This window comes from Portunus trituberculatus, chromosome 37, assembly GCF_017591435.1.
Source record: "Portunus trituberculatus isolate SZX2019 chromosome 37, ASM1759143v1, whole genome shotgun sequence".
NCBI lineage: Eukaryota > Metazoa > Arthropoda > Malacostraca > Decapoda > Portunidae > Portunus > Portunus trituberculatus.
The window spans coordinates 26,281,491-26,306,561 of record NC_059291.1 but is presented as its reverse complement, the minus strand read 5'-3'; the positions used below and the strand labels follow the sequence as shown (position 1 = coordinate 26,306,561).

Below are 25,071 nucleotides of genomic sequence, written 5' to 3'. Positions count from 1 at the left end.
TATTTCTATATCTACACCCACATCTATTTAAGTTCAGACATTTCTCATCATTATTTGTTTGATCACTCTTTTAATCTTTTTCAGTTTTTAAATATTTGTTTCTGACATCCTTATCAATCTTTCCCACAACACATCAATTTCCTCCAACCTTTATCCCTATTTGTTCACCAGACCCCAAAATCTCATTTCCTTCTAATTCATTCTTCAGCCTCCCAGATTCACTCCTTCATGTCTTTTTTCACAATAACACCTCCACATCTTTCTAAATATTCAGCTCAAACATTTTTTCAACTTTTCCACCATACAGATTTCTATTTTCTGTAATCTAGATAAATATTTTTCCTATCCATTTATTGTGTTTTTCTTTATCCTTCTCACTTCTATTTCAGTATCTATTTTTATTGAAATGTGTTTTTGTTCTCATGACCATCCTCACATTCTCATATTGTTGATCTCTCCTTCTTTTAATCACATTAGTTCTTCTCCTACTGCTCTTGAACCAAATATCTCATGTTTTCTCTTTTTATCTTCCACACAGATCTTCATGTTTCTCACTCTCCACCAATTATCTTTTACTTATCTTCTTCCTCATCATTTCATCTATATTTTATTTTAAACATCTCAATATCAGACATTCTTCAACCTCACTGACAACACTCTAACTCCTTTTTAACATGTCTCTCTCACATCACACCTCTGCACTATAAGTATTCATCCACATCCTCCCACTTATTTAAATGTTCAATATCAATTAATTCTTCTATTTCTTAAGATTCATTCTCACAAATGTTCAATATTTCACCTTTTTTTTTTGTCTTCCCTATTCATTCAACCCAAAACCCAAATGTTTCTTTATTCAACCCCATTCCACCCCATTTCTCTACCAATCACATATTTCACTTTTTCAACATATCTTCTTCACCTTTATTCTATCCATCCACTCCTCCCACCATCTTCAGAACTTCATTTCCCATTGATTTTCTCAGCTGCACAGCTCAGTTTTCCTATACTCTTTCCTCCTCATGTGTGTTTGTGTGTATTTACCTAGTTGTAGTTTTACAGGGCCTCTTTATGCTCATGTGGCCCCGTCTCCATATCTACACTTATCCAATCTTTCTTTAAAAGTATGCACTCTTTGCAGACACTACTTCTTCATTTAAACTGTTCCACTCTCAACACATCTCTGGAAACTATATTTTTAACATCTCTCAGACATCTTCCTTTTCTCAGCTTTTTACTATGCGATCTTGTGCTTGATGTCATATTCTTCTCTCAGGATCAGTTTCTCATTATCCACTTGGTCCATTCCGTTGATCAATTTATAAACTTGTATCAGGTCTCCTCTCTCCTTCTTTGTTCCAAGGTTGGTAGATCCATAGCCTTTAGTCTCTCCTCATATGTCATCCTTCAAATTCTGGAACCATTCTTGTAGCCATTTTTGTAGCCTCTCCAATTTCTTATGTGTTTTTTTATGATCCACACTACTCCTGCATATTCCAATCTGGGTCTTATTATAGTACTTATCAATTTCTTCATCATTTCTTTGTCCATGTAGTGAAATGCTACTCCAATATTCCTTAGCAAATTATATGTTTCTCTAAAATTCTATCAATATGGCTTACTGGTTGATTGTTTTCTTCCATCATCACTCTAAGTCCTTTTCCTTTTTACTTTCTCCAGTTCTACTCCATCTCCCATCTTATAGATTCCCACATCGTCTTTCACTCTTTCCCATTTCCATGACATCTTTTGTTCACATTGAATTCCATTTCCACTCTTTTTTTTTTTTTTTTTTTTTTTTTTTGTTTTGTGTTTTTTTTGTGTTGTGTGTGTGTTTGTGTGTGTGTGTGTGTGTGTGTGTGTGTGTGTGTGTGTGTGTGTGTTTACCTAATTGTATTTACCTAATTGTAACATACGGAAAAGAGCTATGCTCGTACTGTCCCGTCTCCATATCTACTAATGTCCAGCTTTTTCTTAAAATCATGAATATTCCTTGCGTTGACCACTTCCACGTCTAAACTATTCCATGCTTCCACCCTTCTATGAGGGAAGCTATATTTTTTCACATCTCTCCTATAAGTGGCCATTTTTAGTTTTTTCCCATGCCCTCTCGACATTCTTTCATTCCACATACACAGATCTTCCCTATCCATTTTTCCATGCCAATCATCACTCTGTATATTGCTATCAGGTCTCCCCTTTCTCTTTTGTTTTCCAGGGTCGGAAGTTGCATTCTTTCAGTCTGTCTTCATAAGTCAAATCTCTTAAGTCAGGCACCATTTTGTTGCAGCCCTCTGTACTTTCTCTAGTTTCCTTATGTGTTTCTTTAAGTTCGGAGCCCACTGTATTGTTGCATATTCAAGCCTCGGTCTTATCATTGCAGTAATTATTTTCTTCATCATTTCTTCATCTAAATATACGAACGCCACTCTTATGTTCCTCAATAAGTTCAATACTTCTCCAATTATTTTGTTTATATGTCTCTCTGGCGATAGGTCATTGGTAATTGTCACCCCAAGGTCTTTTTCTTCATGACTGGTTTTATGTCTTCATTTCCTATCTTGTACATACTCCTGATTCTTCTTTCACTCTTGCCAAACTCTAATTTCTTGCATTTTGTCGTGTTGAACTCCATTTGCCATGTACAGCTCCATTTCCATATTCTGTCCAAGTCTTCCTGGAGTAGTTCGCAATCTTTGTCACATCTCACTTTTCTTAACAATTTTGCATCGTCTGCAAATAGGCTCACATAACTGGACACCCCATCCACCATGTCATTTATGTAGACCGAACATTACTGGTGCCAACACTGATCCCTGTGGAACTCCACTCTCCACCAAGCCCCATTCTGATGGTCTGTCCTTAATTATTGTTCTCATTTCTCTTCCTACCAAAAGTCTTCCATCCATTTTAGTAAACTGCCATGCACTCCTCCTACCATTTCAAGTTTCCAGATCAGTCTCCGGTGTGGTACCTTATCAAAGGCCTTTTTTAAATCCAGATATATTCCATCAGCCCAACCATCTCTTTCCTGTATTACATCTATCACCCTCGAATAGTAACATATCAGGTTTGTCGTGCATGAACGCCCTTTTCTAAAACCAAATTGACACTCACAAAGTATGTCATTTTCTCCAAGAAGTCTGTCCATCTATTCTTCACCACCCTCTCACACATCTTAGCTACCACACTTGTAAGTGACACTGGTCTATAGTTCAATGGGTCTCTCTTGTTACCTGATTTATAAATTGGGACAATGTTAGCTCTTTTCCAGTCTTGGGGCACTACACCTTCCCTTAATGAGGCATCAATTACTTCACAAACTTTTTCTGCCAGTTGCTCCTGCATTCTCTTAAAATCCATCCTGATACCCCATCAGGTCCCACAGCTTTTCTCACTTCTAAACTCCCCATCATATTCTTGATCTCCTCCACAGTTACTTGAAACTCCTTCATAATCCCTTTCTGTTCCATTACCAGTGGTTTGTCAAAAGCAGTCTCCTTTGTGAATACCTTCCAAAGCATCCATTCATAGCCTCTGCCATTTCCTGGGATCTCACTGCATACTCCATTTACTTCTAAACTTTCAATACTTTCTCTATTTTTGATGTTGTTGTTCACATGTCTGTAAAAAGCCTTGGTTGGTCTTTACATTTATCAATTATATCCTTTTCTTGTTTCTTTCTTTCTTCTCTTCTAATCAACACATATTCATTTCTTGCTCTTTTGTAACTTTCCCACTGCTTAATCCGTCTTTTCCTTCTCCACCTCTTCCATGCATCCTCTTTTCTTGTTCTAGCCTTTTCACATCTATCGTTAAACCAGTCCTGCTTTCCAACTTCTCTATGTTGTCTTATTGGTACAATTTTTTTCTCACCTTCTTTGTATATTTCTATAAATTCCTTCCACTTTTCATTTGCACTCTTGAATTTCATCCAATTTGTCTCTTGAAAGAATTTCTTTAGGTTTCCAAAATCTGTCTTGGCATAATTCCATCTTCCCACTTTATATTCTTCATTTCTTCTAGATTTCTCTTCATCTATCACCTTGAACTCCAAAACTGCATGATCACTCTTTGCTAAAGGGCACTCCACCCTCATCTCCTCAATTACCATTGGCTCTGTACTAAAGACCAAGTCCAGTCTTGACGATGCTCCCTCTCCTCCAAACCTAGTATCTTCTTTGACCCACTGAGTTAACACATTTTCCATTGCCAGTGTCAATAGTGTATTTCCCCATGTTGTCTCTGATCCCTCCATTGATCAGTCCTCCCAACACACCTCTTTACAATTAAAATCTCCCATCATTATAGTTCGTTCACAGCCACCCAACATTTCTTCCAGACATGTTCCTGTATCTCTTATCATTTCTTCATATTCCTGTACTGACCATGCATTTGTCTTAGGTGGTACGTACACCACTATGTAGTGCCTCTTTTTCCTTCATTAGTTTCTGCTCTGATCTTTAGCACTTCTGCCTTTCCCATACCTTCTTTCACTTGATCCACCTTTATATCTTTTTAACCAGCAACATCACTCCTCCTCCCATCTTACCTACTCTATTTCTTTTCCAAACATTATATTTCCTTCTCCAACCATCATCAGGTCTTCTCCCTCTCTCAGTTTTGTTTCAGTAAGACCCACAATATCTGGGTTCTTATCCCTCAAGTAATCGTTGAGTTCTAAAATCCCCGATATCACTCCATTTATGTTGGAATACATTACATTCGCTCATCGTAAGTTTCTTTAGTCCTTTCTTACTGTACTTTTCTGGGTTGTGTGTGTGTGTGTGTGTGTGTGTGTGTGTGTGTGTGTGTGTGTGTGTGTGTGTGTGTGTGTGTGTGTGTGTGTGTGTGTGTATTTACCTAATTGTATTTACCTAATTGTAACATACGGGAAAAGAGCTATGCTCGTGTTGTCCCGTCTCCATATCTATTAATGTCCAGCTTTTTCTTAAAATCATGAATATTCCTTGCGTTGACCACTTCCACGTCTAAACTATTCCATGCTTCCACCCTTCTATGAGGAAGCTATATTTTTCACATCTCTCCTATAAGTGGCCATTTTAGTTTTTCCCATGCCCTCTCGACATTCTTTCATTCCACATACACAGATCTTCCCTATCCATTTTTCCATGCCAATCATCACTCTGTATATTGCTATCAGGTCTCCCCTTTCTCTTCTGTTTTCCAGGGTCGGAAGTTGCATTCTTTTCAGTCTGTCTTCATAAGTCAAATCTCTTAAGTCAGGCACCATTTTGTTGCAGCCCTCTGTACTTTCTCTAGTTTCCTTATGTGTTTCTTTAAGTTCGAGCCCACTGTATTGTTGCATATTCAAGCCTCGGTCTTATCATTGCAGTAATTATTTTCTTCATCATTTCTTCATCTAAATATCGAACGCCACTCTTATGTTCCTCAATAAGTTCAATACTTCTCCAATTATTTTGTTTATATGTCTCTCTGGCGATAGGTCATTGGTAATTGTCACCCCAAGGTCTTTTTCTTCATGACTGGTTTTATGTCTTCATTTCCTATCTTGTACATACTCCTGATTCTTCTTTCACTCTTGCCAAACTCTATTTTCTTGCATTTTGTCGTGTTGAACTCCATTTGCCATGTACAGCTCCATTTCCATATTCTGTCCAAGTCTTCCTGGAGTAGTTCGCAATCTTTGTCACATCTCACTTTTCTTAACAATTTTGCATCGTCTGCAAATAGGCTCACATAACTGGACACCCCATCCACCATGTCATTTATGTAGACCGCGAACATTACTGGTGCCAACACTGATCCCTGTGGAACTCCACTCTCCACCAATCCCCATTCTGATGGTCTGTCCTTAATTATTGTTCTCATTTCTCTTCCTACCAAAAGTCTTCCATCCATTTTAGTAAACTGCCATGCACTCCTCCTACCATTTCAAGTTTCCAGATCAGTCTCCGGTGTGGTACCTTATCAAAGGCCTTTTTTAAATCCAGATATATTCCATCAGCCCAACCATCTCTTTCCTGTATTACATCTATCACCCTCGAATAGTAACATATCAGGTTTGTCGTGCATGAACGCCCTTTTCTAAAACCAAATTGACACTCACAAAGTATGTCATTTTTCTCCAAGAAGTCTGTCCATCTATTCTTCACCACCCTCTCACACATCTTAGCTACCACACTTGTAAGTGACACTGGTCTATAGTTCAATGGGTCTCTCTTGTTACCTGATTTATAGATTGGGACAATGTTAGCTCTTTTCCAGTCTTGGGGCACTACACCTTCCCTTAATGAGGCATCAATTACTTCACAAACTTTTTCTGCCAGTTGCTCCTGCATTCTCTTAAAATCCATCCTGATACCCCATCAGGTCCCACAGCTTTTCTCACTTCTAAACTCCCCATCATGTTCTTGATCTCCTCCACAGTTACTTGAAACTCCTTCATAATCCCTTTCTGTTCCATTACCAGTGGTTTGTCAAAAGCAGTCTCCTTTGTGAATACCTTCCGAAAGCATCCATTCATAGCCTCTGCCATTTCCTGGGATCTTCACTGCATACTCCATTTACTTCTAAACTTTCAATACTTTCTCTATTTTTGATGTTGTTGTTCACATGTCTGTAAAAAGCCTTGGTTGGTCTTTACATTTATCAATTATATCCTTTTCTTGTTTCTTTCTTTCTTCTCTTCTAATCAACACATATTCATTTCTTGCTCTTTTGTAACTTTCCCACTGCTTAATCCGTCTTTTCCTTCTCCACCTCTTCCATGCATCCTCTTTTCTTGTTCTAGCCTTTTCACATCTATCGTTAAACCAGTCCTGCTTTCCAACTTCTGTGTGTGTGTGTGTGTGTGTGTGTGTGTGTGTGTGTGTGTGTGTGTGTGTGTGTGTGTGTGTGTGTGTGTGTGTGTGTGTGTGTGTGTGCGTGCGTGCGTGCATGCGTGCGTGCGTGTGTGTGTGTGTTTGTTTGCGCGCGCACTGGATATGATCCCCTGCTCATGTGTGTGTGTGTGTGTGTGTGTGTGTGTGTGTGTGTGTGTGTGTGTGTGTGTGTGTGTGTGTGTGTGTGTGTGTGTGTGTGTGTGTGTGTGTGTGCATGCGCACTGGATATGATCCCCTGCTCATGTCATCTACCACATGGCTACAGCTACGATCTCCACACACACACACACACACACACTACAGAACCATCTTCTTCCTCATGAGAAGCCACTGCAAGATGATGAGTAAAAATCTCTGCACATAAGCAGACATGAAGTCCATCCTGACAGCAATTTGCTGACACATAACCAGTGATGAAGCTTATTTAATATGCCTCTGTAGTTTATCTAATTTATTCTGGCACATTATATGCATGCCTATACCAATTTCTGAACTCAAATACACAAAATACTATGCACTTTTGAAAACATCACATAACTCACAACTTAATTACCTCTGTCCCTGCTGACATACCTGTAAGTAATCCAGCTTGGCAGTGAGGCCCGTCAAGTCCCCCACTCCATCCCCATCAGAGTCGTGGAAGCTTGGCACAAACACTTCATACATGACAGAGCCCTGCCACCAGGCATGGTCTGGGTCACACTCCCCCCCTCGCGGCATCTGCAGGGTGATGGCGGGGAGATGCAGCAGTAGGGGTAGAGACACCTTACTAAGATTATTACTAATATACTATCCATGTGCTATGCATCATAAACATTCAATATTATTCTGGTTGTTAGGAATTCATTATAAATATCAATGAAAATTTTTCTAATTTTTTATTTATCTATTCATTTTTCTATTTTTATTTTCTTTTAAGGTTATGGCTTATAGCACCTTTAGGTATACCTGAAGAGTATGAATGGGGAGTGGCGTTCAGCTTCCACCTGTTAGTGGCATGGGCAATATTATTTAGAGGTACCTATATTAGGATCCATATCACCACCCAAGTGCATCTTTGGTGTAACCACCTAGAACCTGAGTATCATGGTGACGTAGGTAACTTGACAAATGACAGTTTCAAGGAGGTATGTGGAGGGATTCGAATCTATGTGTGGACATCTCCCTGATCCCATACTCACCACCCTATCCACTACACCACTGCCGTACCAAACCAGAGGCTGCTAAGGAAGATAAGGGTTCACAGGATAGAGGAGAAGGTATTAGGCTGGATAAGGTCGTAGCTAGGTGACAGACGGCAGAATTGCAATAAACAGCTCTAAATCTGAGTGTGGTCAAGTAATTAGTGAGGTGCTACAGGGATTAGTTTTGGGGCCATTGTTGTTTTTAACACATACTAATGACTTGGATAGTGGAATTAGTAATGATGTTAGTACATTTGTGGATAACATGATGATAGATTAATTAGGTCAGATACAGATGCCACTGCCTTGCAGGCAGATTTGGATAGGATGAACAAATGGACTGACAGAGGGCAAATGCAGTTTTAAAATTAATAAATGCAAAGTCCTTAGCATAGGTAGGGCAAAGCCACACAGTAGGTACACAAACCATGAAGCTCTGGTGGGTTCAGGGTATGAGAAAGATTTAGGAGTTATAGCTAGCTTCGATATCTGTCAAAGAAAATAATGCATAGTGGCTAGAAATACAACAAATAGGGTAATAGGATTGATTTTTGGAGTGTTAAAAGCAAAAGTCCTAAAATAATATTAAAGTTATATTTAATGCTGATCAAACTCCATCTAGATTATGCTGCAGAGTTCTGGTCCCCACATTATAAGAAGGATATAGGTCTATTAGATTTAGTACAAAGGCAAATGACCAAAAGGATACCGGGAATGAGGGATACTCCCTATGAAACATGATTGAAGCCATTAAATTTGCACTCCTTAGAGACATAGATTAAGAAGGGACCAGATAGAAGTCTTAAAATAGTATAGGGGTTATGATTAAGGAGACATAAACAGGATAGAACCAAAATTTTGGGGTTCAATTTAAGAAGATTTAGGTTCAAGAAAGAGATGGGAAGGAACTGGTTCTCAAATAGAGTGGTAGATGAATGGAATAGGCTCAGTAATCAATAATAACAAGTAATAAGTCAATTGGGACCTTTAAAAGATTAGACAGATATGCAGGTAGGGATGATAGCCAGAAATAGGTAGGTAAGTTTCAAACAGGAACTGCCATGTTTAGGGCTGATGGCTTTTTTGCAGTTCCTCTTTTTTTCTTATCTCTTCTCAACAGACAAACCACACCTCTCATTTACCAAAGCACTCTCCAACATCACAAGAAACCTTCCTCTTTCATCCACTGCATCTATCACAATCATATACATTCTTGTAGTCATCTCACTCCTTGCCATTCTTTCTACAGGATCAGACTCTACACTGGGGCAGTTCTTCATCCTCTAAACCACTCCAAACCTAATTTTCTCATATTTCCTTGCCATATGAGATCATTACATTCACACTCCATTCTTTGAAAACTAGTAATATTTCTGATAACTGAATTAAAGGAATCCAAGACCTTTACCTTTCACTGACACATGTTGTCCCTCCTATGAACACTCACCTGCACCAGGAGCCCCAGTCCAACGCACAGCAGGGACAGCAGCACCGACATGTTGAGCAGCACACATGTCTGGCGGATGCGGGGCCAGTTCCAGCTCACGTAGAAAGCATCCTTGTACTGAGATGAGATGTGAACGCCTCCACCGACCATACACCGGTTCAGGAACGGCTGCATATTTGTACACACACACACACACAAATAAAAACGAAACAAATATTAGTGGCTTTTTCTATACTTGGTTTTCTGCAAACAAATAAAATTATGAAAAAATCATTGTCATATCAAGCCCTACTTTTAAATGTGGTTCAACTTGCATTAACACACACACACACACACACACACACACACACACACACACACACACACACACACACACTGAACACAAGGATATATGGATAAAAAGAGATATGAACTTAGAGGAGAGGGAAAAGGAGAAAGTGCTAAGAAGTGAAGCTAAGGAGAAAAAAAAAAAAAAAAGAGAAAAAACAGAGATAGAGAAGAATTTTTACTGGAGGGTTCTGGATATGAGACTAAAGAAGTGGTACCTAAGGAAGAAAAAGGAGGTCGTGGAGGAGGCAAGAAACTAAGAGTGACATACTAATATAGATGGGTTGTTGTCAAGCATATTGGAAGTAAGGGATTACAGTGGTGCCTTGGAATACGAACTTAATCTGTTCAAAATTTTGTTCTTACTCCAAAACATTCCTACTCCAAAGCATCAAAATACATGTATTCTTATGGAGGTAATTATAATTCGTTTCAAACCACCTCCCAAGACCAAAAAAAAATTATTTTTCACCTAATTTCTTACTTTTTGAATACTATTACTATATATACTACTACTATTAAGCTATAACTACAAAAGATAAGAAAATAAAACAGGAAAGTAAGCAAAATGAAATATAATGAAAATTCAACTTCTAGTGGTCAGAAACAAGCGTCACCACATCCTCATGTGACTCCATCAAGCCAGCACCGCACACTCTTATATGAGCCAATAAGTTTTTCTTTGATATACTGCATTCATTATAGAAAATAAATAAGGGAAGTCAGCAAGTTGTAATATGAAAATTCAACTTCTCTGGAGTCAGAAACAAGTGTCAACGTTTCCTGGTCAAGATGGCCCTGACCACGACGAACCCCGACCCCGATGGCCCCGTGTTTACCATGACAACCCCACACCATATTTTAGGTTATTTTCCTCATTTCTTTCATTACGTTAACACGTTAACCGCGGATGACAACTAAGTGTTCCTGAGATAGTGTTTTGTAGTATGGAGTGTTAAAAATCATAACGTATTGGTACACTAGTGTACCTTGCGCATATAGTGCATATACATATCAAGGGTGTAACACAACTTTCTGTAAACACTGAAAGAAGTGAGAGAACATGCATTTGTAAGCAGAAAATGTTATATATACATATGCATTTTAAGGTTTTGTTTGCCCGTAAGATGATTTTGAAATTTCTGAGAGGCACGTGATAGTCCATTGTGTTTTTATGAGGTGACGACGACTGTTGCTGGCTTCCTGCAGCAGCCGGAGGTGCCACTTGGCTAAATACGGAATGTTATAATATTATGTTTTGCAATCTTACATTTAAGACAGATTGTATCAACAAGTATGCAATCTAATGATAAACATTACACAATAACATTATCACGGTGATTAAAAGTAAGCACTCACGTACGGTACTACGTGGTACAGTACCTATCACTGGGTGAGGAAGGATGGGGAGGGATGGGGAGTGGGGAGATGCTCTATTAACAAGTATAATTTAAAACCATCTTATGGGTAAAAAAGAAACTGAGGCCACCATGGTCTGTACTGTGGGGCCGTTGTGGTAAACATGGGGCCATCAGGGGGGGGCCATCGTGGAGGACCATTATGACCATGACCCAGCATCAACACATCCTCCTCAGCTGACTCCATCAAGCCAGCACTCTTATCTAAACCAATAACAATTCCAATATTGTCATGCATCATAATATGTTTCTGAACTGCTTACTTATCCATGAAAATACATGTATATCTTATATCTCACCAAGAAATACAGGCAACCCCCACTAAACGAAGGTTCACACTACGAAATTTTGCTACAACGAAGGTTTCCTTTTACTACCATCTGCTCATTTAACCCGTACAGCATCAGCAGATCTGAGACTTTGTGATTTCGCCAGTGCTGGCCACATCATGGATTTTTTTTTTATTTGTTAAACCAGTCTTAAATGATGCGAAACAAATGAAAATGACAGTCATTCCTCCCAGACCTGACTGGAAGTAGTATTTTGTACGTCTCTGACGCTGTACGGGTTAATGAACACCAAACTCGCTTTAACGAAATTTTATCCATGTAATTTTTTCCAAGTTTGAAAGCCCCACCGTATCACACAAGCTGACAAGCTCTTGAATACACCAGCGCCTCTCGTGGACAAAACACGCACCACTCACTCCCCCTGTTCAAAACAATAACAGTGTCAGCAGCAGCTTGTCTTCCCTCGCTCTACATGCCACCAAAACGCCCTGCAATGTCACCTAGCATTGCTAAGAAGACCAAAAAGTCTCTTACTCTCAAAGTGAAGCTGGATATTATTCACAGACACGAGAGAGGTGAAAAAACTAATAGCATTGCTTTCCACTATGGCTTGACTCCATCTACTGTCTACCATTTTCAAGTCAGCAGATTCTATTAAGTAGGTTGGTGAGATCATATCTTCCTTGCAAGCTAAAAGAACCACCTGAACTTGTGACTCTGCAATGGATAAAATGGAAAGCCTTAAGTGGAAATGTGGTACATAAGTTTTGTATGCAGTACAATGATGCGCCCTTTGTTTACATTCCACAGGTTGCCAGCTAGCGTATTTACCACTCCACTCTCCCTCTCTTCATAAATTTAAGATCTCTCTTCATAAATTTAAGATCATCAACATTATAAAGTACATTACTATGGTATGGGTTGGGCCTACCATAGGGCATTGGTATGGGTTGGGCCTGCCAATTTACATACATACATTAGTGTACATTATGATGACTTAGTCTTAAATTGAACTGCTTAAATGTTTAACTTCATAATTTTTACTTTTATTAAACCTTTCACTGTACTATGATGCAGCAGTGTTTTGCTCTGCTTTGTTTACTCTCAATGGAAGTTCAGTCACAATTGCACTGCGCTTGTTCCTGGGTCAAACTTGTTATAATTAGTTTGTTCTATTCTTACCAAGTTAACGACAAGTTTCACTTAACGAAGGGTTTTTAGGAACGTAACCCCTTCGTTAAGTGGGGGTTGCCTGTACATAAAAAATGATAAAATACAGCATACTGACATATGTGCTCTCACCATCTTCACAAATATATCCTTGTAACAGCTGATACATGATTGGCTAAGTGTTCACCATCTTCAAAACAATGGGCCAATGACAGGCCTCGATATATGACAGATAGCTTCAAGCATAAACAAACTGTGCAGCATAAAGGAGCGCAGCTTGTGAAAAGCGCCAAGATCATGCCTGGAAGGCTCTAACATAAGAGCCACGATCGTGCCTGATGAGCTATAAGGGTTAAGGATTTTAATTCATCAGCTGGATACTCTCTCTTCCCCTCGGATCTTCTAGAATCTTCCATACGTCTGTCTGTATGTCTCGTGACCATGTGTGCTGCTACGCTAGGCAATGATCTTAATAACTGAAAACACTTAATATTATCATCCCAGGCACTACATAACAACAACCAAACAACTGCAAACAAGATTTCTGAGGCACTGAGGCAGCATGGTGCCCCACCATGCAGTCAGCTGATCGTGCAGTGCTGCGCACAATCTGTTGACCGCGTTTGTTATTGTTCGCACTCCAAAGCAAAGTTTGTCCTCCAATGCAAAAAAAAAATTTTTTTGTTTGTTCGTACTCAACAGCGTTTGCAATCCAAGGTACCATTGTATTTGAGAGAAAAAGCCGAATGTAATGTGCATTGTTGAAACAAAACTGAAAAAAAGAGAACCATGTCAACTTTAAAGAGGAGGGATATAATACAGTGGTACCTCTAGATACAAAATTAATTAGTTCCAGAGTGGCTTTTGTATCATGATTTTTTCATATAATGAGTCGCGTTTTACATGTAAATCGCCTAATTCGTTCCAAGCTCTACGAAAACACCACATTAAATTTTATAATAAGGGTAAAACCAGAATGAAATAAGAGCCAAATACATTTGAATCATTCAATATACCTAACCTAACCGTTAATACCTGTAAATGAAGTAGATAATAGAACATAATGCAATAATAAATGAAAAACAATACTACGAAAATTATACGAAAATGTGGAACCTTGCCTTTCGAGTGAGGCGATGTCTGAAAGCGAAAGTGGCAGCAGAGGAGGAGGGCAAACGGCAGAAAATATAGAAAATGGCAGGAAACATTAACACCTAACTTTACAAAACACTTAAAATTATTATCATTACCTGTTACAAATATTTCCAATACCACAATCCTTCCTGCAACCTACTCGGCGTGTGGAGAAAATGGCCCGCTCCCTCGTCTCATAGCAATACACACATACATACATGCACACAAACGCACACACATACTTTTATTAATAGAACATCCAAATGGCTTACTCGTTCAGGCAAGAGTCAAAACTCCACTTGTGAATTACATTCACAATGATAAAGCCTGTGAAGCACGATTGCAAAATAAAACAAATACGAACTGCAGCACTGATACGTTCGGTTTCAGCAATCGGACAAGTGATTCCGTAATGTAAACAATATACAGACAAGCCCCGCTTAACAAAGGGGTTACGTTCCTAAAAAAACCTTCGTTAGACGAAACTTCGTTAAGCGAACCAATTATAACATAACAAGTTTGACCCCTGACTGAACTTCAATTGAAAGTAAATAAACCCAGAGTGCATCATAGTACAGTCAAAGGTGTAAAGAAAGTAAAAATTATGAAAACTTAAGCAGTTTAATTTAAGACTAAGTCATTATAATGTACACTAATATATGTATGTAAGTAACTTTATAATGTTGATGAGTGGAGCAGGAAATATGTTAGCTGGCAAACTGTGGAATGTAAATAAACACATCATTGTACCGCATACAAAACTTATGTACCACATTTCCACAAAGCTTTCCATTTTATCTATTGTAGTCACGAGTTCAGGTGGTTCTTTTAACTTGCAAGGAAGATATGATCTCACCAACCTTCTTAATAGTCTGCTGACTTGAAAATGGTGGTAACAGGCCATTTCCCCTGGTGATTACCCCCCGGCTGATTACCCTCTGGCCTTTACCCCCCTTCGGTGACTTCCCCGGTATTTACCCCAAGGCCTTTATCTCCCCTGGGGTATTTAGATATCCCCCTTTATGAATGTTTCAATATAAATCCACTTCCGAAGCTTCAATAAATGGTTCATATACAACTGAAAAATCATAAAGCAAATATTGAGAAAACCAAAGCTTTGATAGATGGTTCGTAAATAACTTAAGTCATAAAGCAAATATTTAAAAACCGAAGCTTCTAGCAGGAAAGTCCAGGAAATATTGATACAATCGACATGGAGTTCTTCACAAGTGCATGTGGTGGACAGAAAATCTTCTTTGAAGGTTACATCTACACAAAACAGAAAAACCTGGCAAATGATGTAGTCTCATACGAATGTGAAAAGAGAAAGCAGAACGGAGAACGTCAAGGAGAATGTAGAGCGAAGATCTGTGTAAAGCGTCAAGAGGTGATTGGGCGCACAAACGAACACAGTCACGGACCAGAGCAATCACGTGGCGAAGTAGAGGCTGCAAAGTGAAATTCAGGAACGTGCGGCGAAGACAGAAGAGGCTCCACAGCAAATCATTGCAACATCACTTCAACAATGTTCCCAGGGTATGAATGTGCAGGGATTCATATATATATATATATATATATATATATATATATATATATATATATATATATATATATATATACAGGCAAACCCCGTTTAACGAAGGGGTTACATTCCTAAAAAACACTTCGTTAAGCGAAACTTCATTGCTTAACCGATTATAACAAGTTTAACCCCTGATTTGAACTTCCATTGAGAGTAAGCAAAGCGAGAGTGCATCATAGTACAGTAAAATGTTTAATGAAAGTAAAAATTATGAAGTTAAACATTTAGGTAGTTTAATTTAAGTCATTATAATGTACACTAAAGTATTTATTGACGTAACTTTATAATATTGATGATCTTAACTTTATGAAAGGAGGAAGAGTGAAACGGGAAAGACACTAACCGGCAATCTGTGGAATGTAAACAAAGTGCGCATCATTGTACTGCATACAAAACTTATGTACCACATTTCCACAAGGCTTTCCATTTTATCCATTGTAGAGTCACTAGTTCAGGTGGTTCTTTTAGCTTGCAAGGAAGATACGGTCTCACCAGCCTTCTTAATAGAGTCTGCTGACTTGAAAATAGAGACAGTATTATATGGAGTCAAGATGGTGGCCAGCACTGCTATAGTTTTCTGGCCTCTCTCGTGTCTGTGAATAATATCTAGCTTCACTTGGAGAGTAAGAGACTTCCTGGTCTTCTTACGAACACTAGGCCAATTGCAGGGCGTTTTGGTTGTAAGTTGAGCTAGGGAAGACAAGCTGCTGCTGACGCTGTTATGTTTTGACTGGGGAGTGAGTGTTGCGCGTGTTGTCCATGAGAGGCTTGATCTTGATCTTGATCTTTATTCTATAGGTGTCACAGGATTTTTCCTGAGGCAGGCCTTAGTACCAGCAGCTCCTGGTGTATTCAAAAGCCTGTCAGCTTGCGTGATATGGTGAGGCTTTCAAATTTGGAAAAAAATTACCTGGATAAAACTTCATTAAAGCGAGTTTGGTGTTCTTTAAACGAGCAGATGGTAGTAAAATGAAACCTTCGTTGTAGCAAAATTTCGTTGTGCGAACCTTCGTTAAACGGGGGTTGCCTGTATATATATATATATATATATATATATATATATATATATATATATATATATATATATATATATATATATTGCAACTAAATCATTCCATATTTTGCAGAGGCTGCTGTGCAACCACCAGCTGTAGAAACCTTGAAATGCACCATACGCAAGCAACGACAAGTCGCCAACCAGCCGATTCCTCTGCCGCGAGACAGAACGGAGATCGAGATACCCTCTCAGTACCAACACACCTTTGTTGGTGAGCAATTCTTGCAGCATGACAGTGGTGCTGATGACGTCGACAGAATAATGATGTTTGCTACTGCATGAACATTCTTTCAAATGCAGAACATATATACATGGACGGCACATTCAAAATTGTACCAGAATTGTTTTTTCAACTTTACACAATCCATGCTCTAGGTCCAGGTGGTTTCTTCGTGCCCTGCCTTTATGCCCTGCTGCCAAATAAATCACGAGAAATGTATAACCGTCTCTTCAACCAAATGAAAACTCTGCATCCCAACATGATGCCACGCACAATCATGATTAACTTCGAGCATGCCACATTGCAAGCGGTTACCGATGCCTTTCCAACAGCTACCGTCAACGGATGTTTTTACCACCTACGACAGAATATCCTCCAGAAGATTCAGAGCGAAGGCTTACAGGTCCAATACCAGAAGAACTGCAACGTCGAGCTCCAAGCCCGAATGATTGCTACCATTGTGTTTGTCCCACTTGCCAATGTGGAAAACGCATTTGAGTCCCTTCAGGATACCGCCCTCAACGAGTTGGAATCAATCTTCAACTATTTCGAGGATACCTATATCGGTCGTCCCCGACATTGTAATGGTCGTTGTAACCCTATGTTCCCTCATAGTACCGTATTTTACGGCTTGCAAGACGCTGCATCTTGGAAGATGCACCCTAATATTTGAAAGAAATTTCTAAGAAAAAAAAAGTCATTCTCATACAAGAACGCATTAACCATATACCCGACCACTGAACACAAAAACATCAGAAGCAAGAGTCTGCAAGACACTATTGTTTCACCACTCATTACAAATTTCCTGGAGCACTCACCACAAATTTAAAACTATGTAAATAAAAACACCATAGGTAAATACATATACACAGTGAAACAGTCCATCTCTTGTTTTAGTGGCGGGCGACGGCATGTTTTGGACGTATTGTTTACATTTCGGAATCACTTGTCCGATCGCCGAAACCGAACGCATCAGTGCTGCAGTTTGTATTTATTTTATTTTGCAGTCGTGCTTCATAGGCTTTATCAATGTGAATACAATTCACAAGTGGAGTTTTGACTCTTGCTTGAATGAGTAAGCCATTTGGATGTTCTATTAATAATGGTATAAAGGCACCAAGCATGATGTGTGTGCGTTCGTGTGCATGTATGTGTGTGTTGCAATGAGACGAGGGAGCGGCCTGTTTTCTCCACACGCTGAGTAGGCTGCGGGAAGGATTATGGTATTGGAAATACTTGTAACACCTAAGTACTGAGTTTACATAATATAAAAGGCTAAATTAAATGGTACTTAAGCTAACATCATAATGTAATGACTCAACATACAAATCCAGGTCGCTATCTGTCAAGTGTCCAAGCCCACTTGAGGTTGGATGCTGCCTTACAATACAACATTCATCTTGGAAAACGCACTAGTATTTTTCACGGTATTTTTAGGAAAAAAAGTGTGTCTTATAAGCTGTAAAATACGGTATGTGGAACATGCAAAGCCGAGTGGAAGAAGACCTTCCGCAAACAAACAACCACGTCGAGGGATGGCATCGAAAAATGAACACTGCAATGGGAGCCTGCAACCCCACCATTTGGAAGTTTCTTGATGTCTTAATAAAGGAACAGGGACTAACAGATATCAAGCTCAACCAAGCCCAAGGTGGTCATGAAGCACCCAAGCAGCGCCACGCCTACCAGGATACATCACAACGTCTCACCGTGGTTGTTCATGACTTTGTAAATCGCCCTATTATCGACTACCTCAGAGGAATCGCTCAAAATTTTCATCTGTGAGAAACATGATCCGAAATGTGCAGTATTTTATTATTTATATTTTATTACAAAGATCAGAGTATTAACAAAATGTCATAGCAATTATGTAATAAAGATGTAATGCCTTAGTGTCAATTAAATTTAAAGATAATCTTAGTGTAACTTCTCTTTCATATTCTTGTGTTAAAAGTAAAGAACATTTTAACTTTCGTTGTGGGTTTCTCTTACCAAATATTCGTATTGTCCATGACACAGTAGTCATTTCGCTATCATGTATGATGCATTTCTATGATGAATTATGTGTAGTTGGGAGGGGAGGCTGGGTTGGGCGAGGGGAATCACGAATGGGATGTTCCTGGGGGGGTAAAGGCCGGGGGGAAATCACCTAAGTGGGGGGGTGAAGGCCAGGGGGGAGATCTCCTAAGGGAGGTAAAGGCCAGGGGGGTAAAGGTCAGGGGGTAATCACCAGGGGGATAGTCACTGGGGGTGATAATCACCTAGACTGGAAAATGGTAGACAGTAGATGGAGTCAAGCCATGGTGGGGAGCAATGCTATTAGTTTTCTCGCTTCTCTCGTGTCTGTGAATAATATCCAGCTACACTTCGAGAGTAAGAGACTTCCTGGTCTTCTTAGCAACGCTAGGTGACATTGCAAAGCGTTTTGGTGGCATGTAGAGCGAGGGAAGATGAGCTGCTGCTGACGCTGTTGTTGTTTTGAATTAAGGGAGTGAGTGGTGCGCGTTTTGTCCATGAGAGGCGCTGGTGTATTCAAAAAGCCTGTTGGCTTGCGTGATACAGCAGGGCTTTCAAACTTGGAAAAAATTACCTGGATAAAACTTTGTTAAACCGAGTTTGGTGTTCGTTAAACGAGCAGATGGTAGTAAAAGGAAACCTTTGTTGTAGCGAAATTTCGTTGTGTGAACCTTCATTAAACGGGGGTTGCCTGTACGTCCAATACATGCTGTTGCCCGCCACTAAAACAAGAAGAGATGGACTGTTTCACTGTGTATAAGTATTTACCTATGGTGTTTTTACTTACATAGTTTTAAATTGGTAGTGAGTGCTCCAGCAAATTTGTAATGAGTGGTGAAACAATAGTGTCTTGCAGGCTCCTTACTTCAGGTGTTTTTGTGTTCAGTGGTCGGGTATATGATGAATGTGTTCTTGTATGACAATGACTTTTTTTTCTTAGAAATTTCTTTCAAATATTTGGGTGTGTCTTCCAAGCCATAAAATACGGTATTTATTTATTTTTTTTTTTTTCAGTTTCTAAATGGCGGGAATTTTTAAATTTTCTGAACACAGGAATTTCGAGTTTTGTTTTGTTTCTTTTGTATGCTGAGTAGTTTTTCGTATTATGAAGCGAAAAAATCTTCGCATATCATTTCGTAAAATGAAATTTTCGTATACAGAAGCTTTCATATCTAGAGGTACCACTGTACCTGGAGGAGAGACAGGAAGGATAAAGGGGAGGAGTGCTAATAATGGTCCGTGATAATATATGCGTGGAGGATGTGCAATATGGTGAAGACAAAGTGAAAGTAATGGGAGTAACAATCAAAACAGAAGATTTGAAAAAGAGAAAAATTATAGTTACGTATGTTCCATCAAAGACTAATACATGGGGAAAAGAAGAACATAAAGATATGCAAAGAGAGGTGATAAAGTGCCTAGATAACATGATAAGAAGAGATAGAAGAATACTTTTAGTTGGAGACTTTAACTGTAAAAAAGTAAACTGGAGAGAGATGGAAGTAATGGATAATGCTGGGCAATAGAGTGAGAAAGTGTTACAGTTGACTGTGGTTAATACAATGGACCAGTGGGTGGAGGAATCAACAAGGTACAGGGGGGAAGAAGAACCATCGTTGCTTGACTTAGTTTTCCCAAAGAAACCAGAGCCCCTCCAATCATACAATACCTTAGTCCAATGGGGAGAAGTGATCATGTGACATTAGAGATGCAAATTCAGGAGAAAGATGAGATAAGTTACAGAGAGGACTATAAAGGAGAGAGATTAAATTATACAAGAGCAGATTTTTAAAAATTGAGGATCTATTTTGCTGATACTGAGTGGAGTAATATTATGTACAGAAAGACAGTACAAAGGAAATATGAAATATTCTTACAGAAATATAATGAAGGAGTAAAAAGTTTGTACCTGTTTACAGAGTTCAGAAAAAAATACATGCTTGGTACAATGCTAGATGCATACAAGCAAAAAAGGCAAAAGATAAAGCGTGGAAGAAACTTATAAAGCAGAGAAATGACTATAACAGACGACAGTACAAAGATGCCAGAAATGAATATATTAGAGTAAGGAGAGAGGAAGAAAGAAAGTTTGAGAAAGATGTAGTGGATATAAGCAAAGATGAACCCAAACTTTTCTACAAGTTTATAAACGGCAAAACAAAGAATAAGGAAACAATTGAAAAAATAATTAAAGAAGGGAAGACATACCAAACAGAGAAGGAAATGTGTGAAATAATGAATGAGAGCTTCAAAATGATGTTCACTGCAGAAGATAATTTCACAGAACCTAATAGGACATGGGATTACAAAGGATTACAGGAGATTGCAGTGCACAAAGAGGATATTCAAAGATTACTGGATAAGTTGGAAGTCAGAAAAGCAATGGGGCCAGATGGTGTATCAGGCTGGGTGTTCAAAGAATGTAAAGAGCAACTACTGGATCCAATTGGGAAATAATTATAAGTTCAATAAATGAAGGGAAAGTTCCACGAGAATGGAAGAGAGCCAATGTAATACCAATATTTAAAGGAGGAAAGGCAACTGAATCACTAAATTACAGACCAGTGTCACTTACAAGTGTCTTAGGGAAGTTATGTGAAGTAATTATCAAAGAAAAATGGGCTAAATTTCTACAAGACGAGTAAGTCATATTGAACAGATAATTTGGGTTCAGGACAGGGCGGTCATGTGTATCAAACTTATTAAGCTTCTACTCGAGAGTTATTGCAGGACTTGAAAACAGAGATGGATGGGTAGACACAGTATACCTGGACATTAAAAAGGCTTTTGATAAAGTCCCTCATGGAAGACTACTTTGAAAAGTAGAGAACATAGGAGGACTGCGTGGAACCTTGCTTGAATGGACAAGAGGTTATTTGAAGGACAGGGAAATGAGAACTGTGATCAGAGATACATACTCAACTTGGGGTAAAGTAACTAATGAAGTGCCACAAGGGTCAGTGTTAGCCTCCATTATTTTTCAGATTTATGCAAACGACATTCACATTGGAATAAACAGTTATATAAATTTATTCACTGATGATGCAAAGCTGCTAAGAGTTATCAAAACCAGAGAAGACTGTCTGCTGTTGCTGGAAAATATAAACAAGATCTGTGAGTGGAGCAGGAAGTGGAAATTGGAGTTTAATGCCAAATGTCACATAATGGAACTAGGAAAGAGTAAGAGAAGACCAGTATGAAACTATCTGATGGAAGAGGAACAAATAATGAAGACTAAAGAGGAAAAAGATCTGGGAGTGATCATACAGGAAAATCTGAGCCCCGAAAAACACATAAGGAAGATATTTGGACTATCACATAAAATGTTGACTAATATAAGAGTGGCATTTCATTACATGGATAAAGATAGTACGATGAAAAAAATCATCACAAGCATGATACATCCATGGCTGAAATATGCAGCAGTGGTATGGTCTCTGAGCTCTAAAAAGGATATAAAAAAATTGGAAAGGATACAGAAGATTGCTACAAAGATGGTGCCGGAATTAAAGGACCTCACATATGAAGAATGACTGAAGGAAATGGGACTGCCAACCTTACAAGATAGAAGGGAACGTGGGGACCTAATAACAATGTATAAAGGGGGGTTTACACGGTCAAACAGTTCATCAAACACGGTTCGACAACCACGTGTTTGAAGTGATCTTTGAGCGTGTGAACAGGGTATTTGGTTGTCGAACACGTTGGTCATACGGTTTGAAGATAGTCTGTTTGTGCCTGACTTTTGTGGGCGTGGCTTCATTGTCCACCAACCGTTTGAATGTGTGAACGCATGTCGAACATCAAACCTCAGTCGCGCTTCAAACCAAGGAGTGGATGCATCATACCCTAGGACTGAAATATGGAGGACATCAATGGAAAGAGGAATGAGAGGGAGGTGTTACTGCAGTTTATACATACCTAGAGATCATCCTGCCTTATAGAATGTGTAATCAAAGGAATATTCTAATAAAATAGCCAGAAGCAAGGGGATATCAGTTCTTCAGGACATACTGAAATAACTTCACCCAGACTGCGCACGGGATGCCGTGATCAAGAAAATCAACTGCCTATGGAGCTCTTTCAGGAGGGAGCACAGGAAATTTTTTTTTTTTTTTTTTTTTTTTTTGCTATCACCCTAGCATGGGTATTGGGCCATTTTTCATGATTTATTTTTTCTTTTAAAATTTTTATTTCCTTAGCTTTTTATAAACACATTTTTTATTTATTTATTTCTACTTATTTATTTTTTTTTACGTTTATTTCAAATATTAACATTATTGACATACTTAGGTTCTCATACACGCTTCATTCACACAGGGATCCTACTCCTATCTCTAAACTATTGTTCCTTTGTCAGGGCATGGGGGGAGGGAGGGGTAATTCACAAGTACTCAGGTTGGCTACGTACTGCATATATACATAGGGAAAGCATTCACATCAGATCACGCAAGACTGAAATCATACACACTTTCATACTTTTATTTACATTTGTATATTGTTTAAGTATTTACAGAGTGGAAAAAAATATACATACATAGTATAATATATACACATAAATCACAACTCTCTGATCAAATTTGTCTCAGTCAGGTAAATCATCAGTCTATCGACCACAAAAACTCAAAGAAGTCTGGGTTTGATGTACAATTGGTTTGACTGTCTGAAAGCCTTCAAACCGTTTAACAACCAGGTTCGACAACCGGGTTTGACACACCATTTGACCGTGTAAACCTGGCTTAAGATTGTAAATGATATTGAAAAGACCTGGTGCTGTTGACAAAAGAAGATGGAAGGACAAGAGGACAAGAAAAGATCAGGGTGAGGCAGTGTGTGAAGAATATTGGAAGATACAGTTTTCCACACAGAATGATGGAAAAGTGGAATGCATTGGATAATGAAGTTGTTACTGCACATAATGTGCATAACTTTAAGGAAAAATTAGATAAATGGAGATATGGAGACAGGACACTATGAGCCCTGCTCAAACCCTGTACAATACAACTAGGTAAATACACAAAACACACACACACACACACACACACACACACACACACACACACACACACACTCCTATCTCTTATCTACAATTTCTTTCACTTACTGAAACCACAATTTACTCAAATTTATTCCTATTCCACACAAACATAAGTGACAATTCAAATTACACCCATCAAGAAACACAAAATTGCAGGAGTTTGTGAAGGCAGAGAAACATTGTAACAACTGAGAAATATGCAGAGACAGTACATGGTGATATGATAACAGCACTACCAAGTCAGCAAACAAGCAGATGAGTAACTTACCCGCAGGAGGGATGCCAGGCCTTTACTCTCCTAGGGGATCAACACACTGCTGCCAACTAGGGATCCAAGGAGCAAAAACAACATGCAAAATGAGGCTCACAAAACAAGGATCAGCAATAATATAAATAAAGAAACACACACACACACAAAAAGAAGTCCTGTCTTGTAAGATACTTCCTTTATTCTCTTAACTAATGAAGTATCCCTGATAATAATGTACAAAAGTAACAAACCATACTGTCCAGTGAGTATAGTATCCTCTTCCTGCATTTGTTTCTTTTTATACTGTTGTATGTCCCCTACACATCTTTTTATATTCCTAGAATTTCATATCCAACTTCCTTCAATAAACTGTTAAACTTTTATGTAAATTTCACTGAGTATAGAGAAGTTTTTCATGAAATATTTACCAGACTTGTACAATTATCTCTCATACATATTAATGTACTGGCCTGTGAGTAGAATATTGATATGACGCACTTGAACACTACATCACTAGCCACTGTCACTTACAAAATTTTATTGCTAGTACTCGTGGCCAGAGGTAGTGCAGCATTACTCCCTGCCACTGTTTGAGTCCTCCACACACCACCCAAGTCAGTAGAAATTGATGCCAAACATACAATTGCTTCTAGATGCCTATGATGTATACCTATATTAAATACTCAATGCTAATTTAAACTCTTGATAAACATATATGTAGGTGCCTATATGTTATTTTTTCTTCAAGAGGGTCGAGTGCTGTCTACTGGCTGTAATTAAAATTTCTCTATATTTTCCATACTGACAGATGAAGGTGATGTGTGCATGGAGTAGCCAAGAACAGATATCTTGTTTTATTATAGAAACAGCAACAGAAAAAAACAATAAAATAAAACAAATTAAATAGATTAAATCAGTCAGGAAAATTGTTAAATAAATAAATTATATAGAAGGTGTTCCCAGTCTCCTTGCTGCCTCATTAGTCATCTTTTGCAATACACAGCAAGCATGGCAGCATTCTTCTAACCTGACAGTGGAGTGACCAAAATAGCAGTGCCTCTCTAACACAGTG

General features: G+C 38.7%; 1 protein-coding gene across 1 annotated transcript in view; it reads right to left on the bottom strand.

Moving 5' to 3' along the window:
• The window catches only part of LOC123514165, a 47,638-nt gene that overhangs the window by 10,106 nt on the left and 12,461 nt on the right, over positions 1–25,071 (bottom strand). The window contains exons 7-9 of the mRNA XM_045271815.1: positions 9,498–9,665; positions 7,419–7,586; positions 7,168–7,262 (exon numbers count right to left, since the gene is read on the bottom strand). Coding sequence (XP_045127750.1) covers positions 7,168–7,262; positions 7,419–7,586; positions 9,498–9,665 — 431 coding nt within the window. The remainder of the gene's footprint in view (positions 1–7,167; positions 7,263–7,418; positions 7,587–9,497; positions 9,666–25,071) is intronic.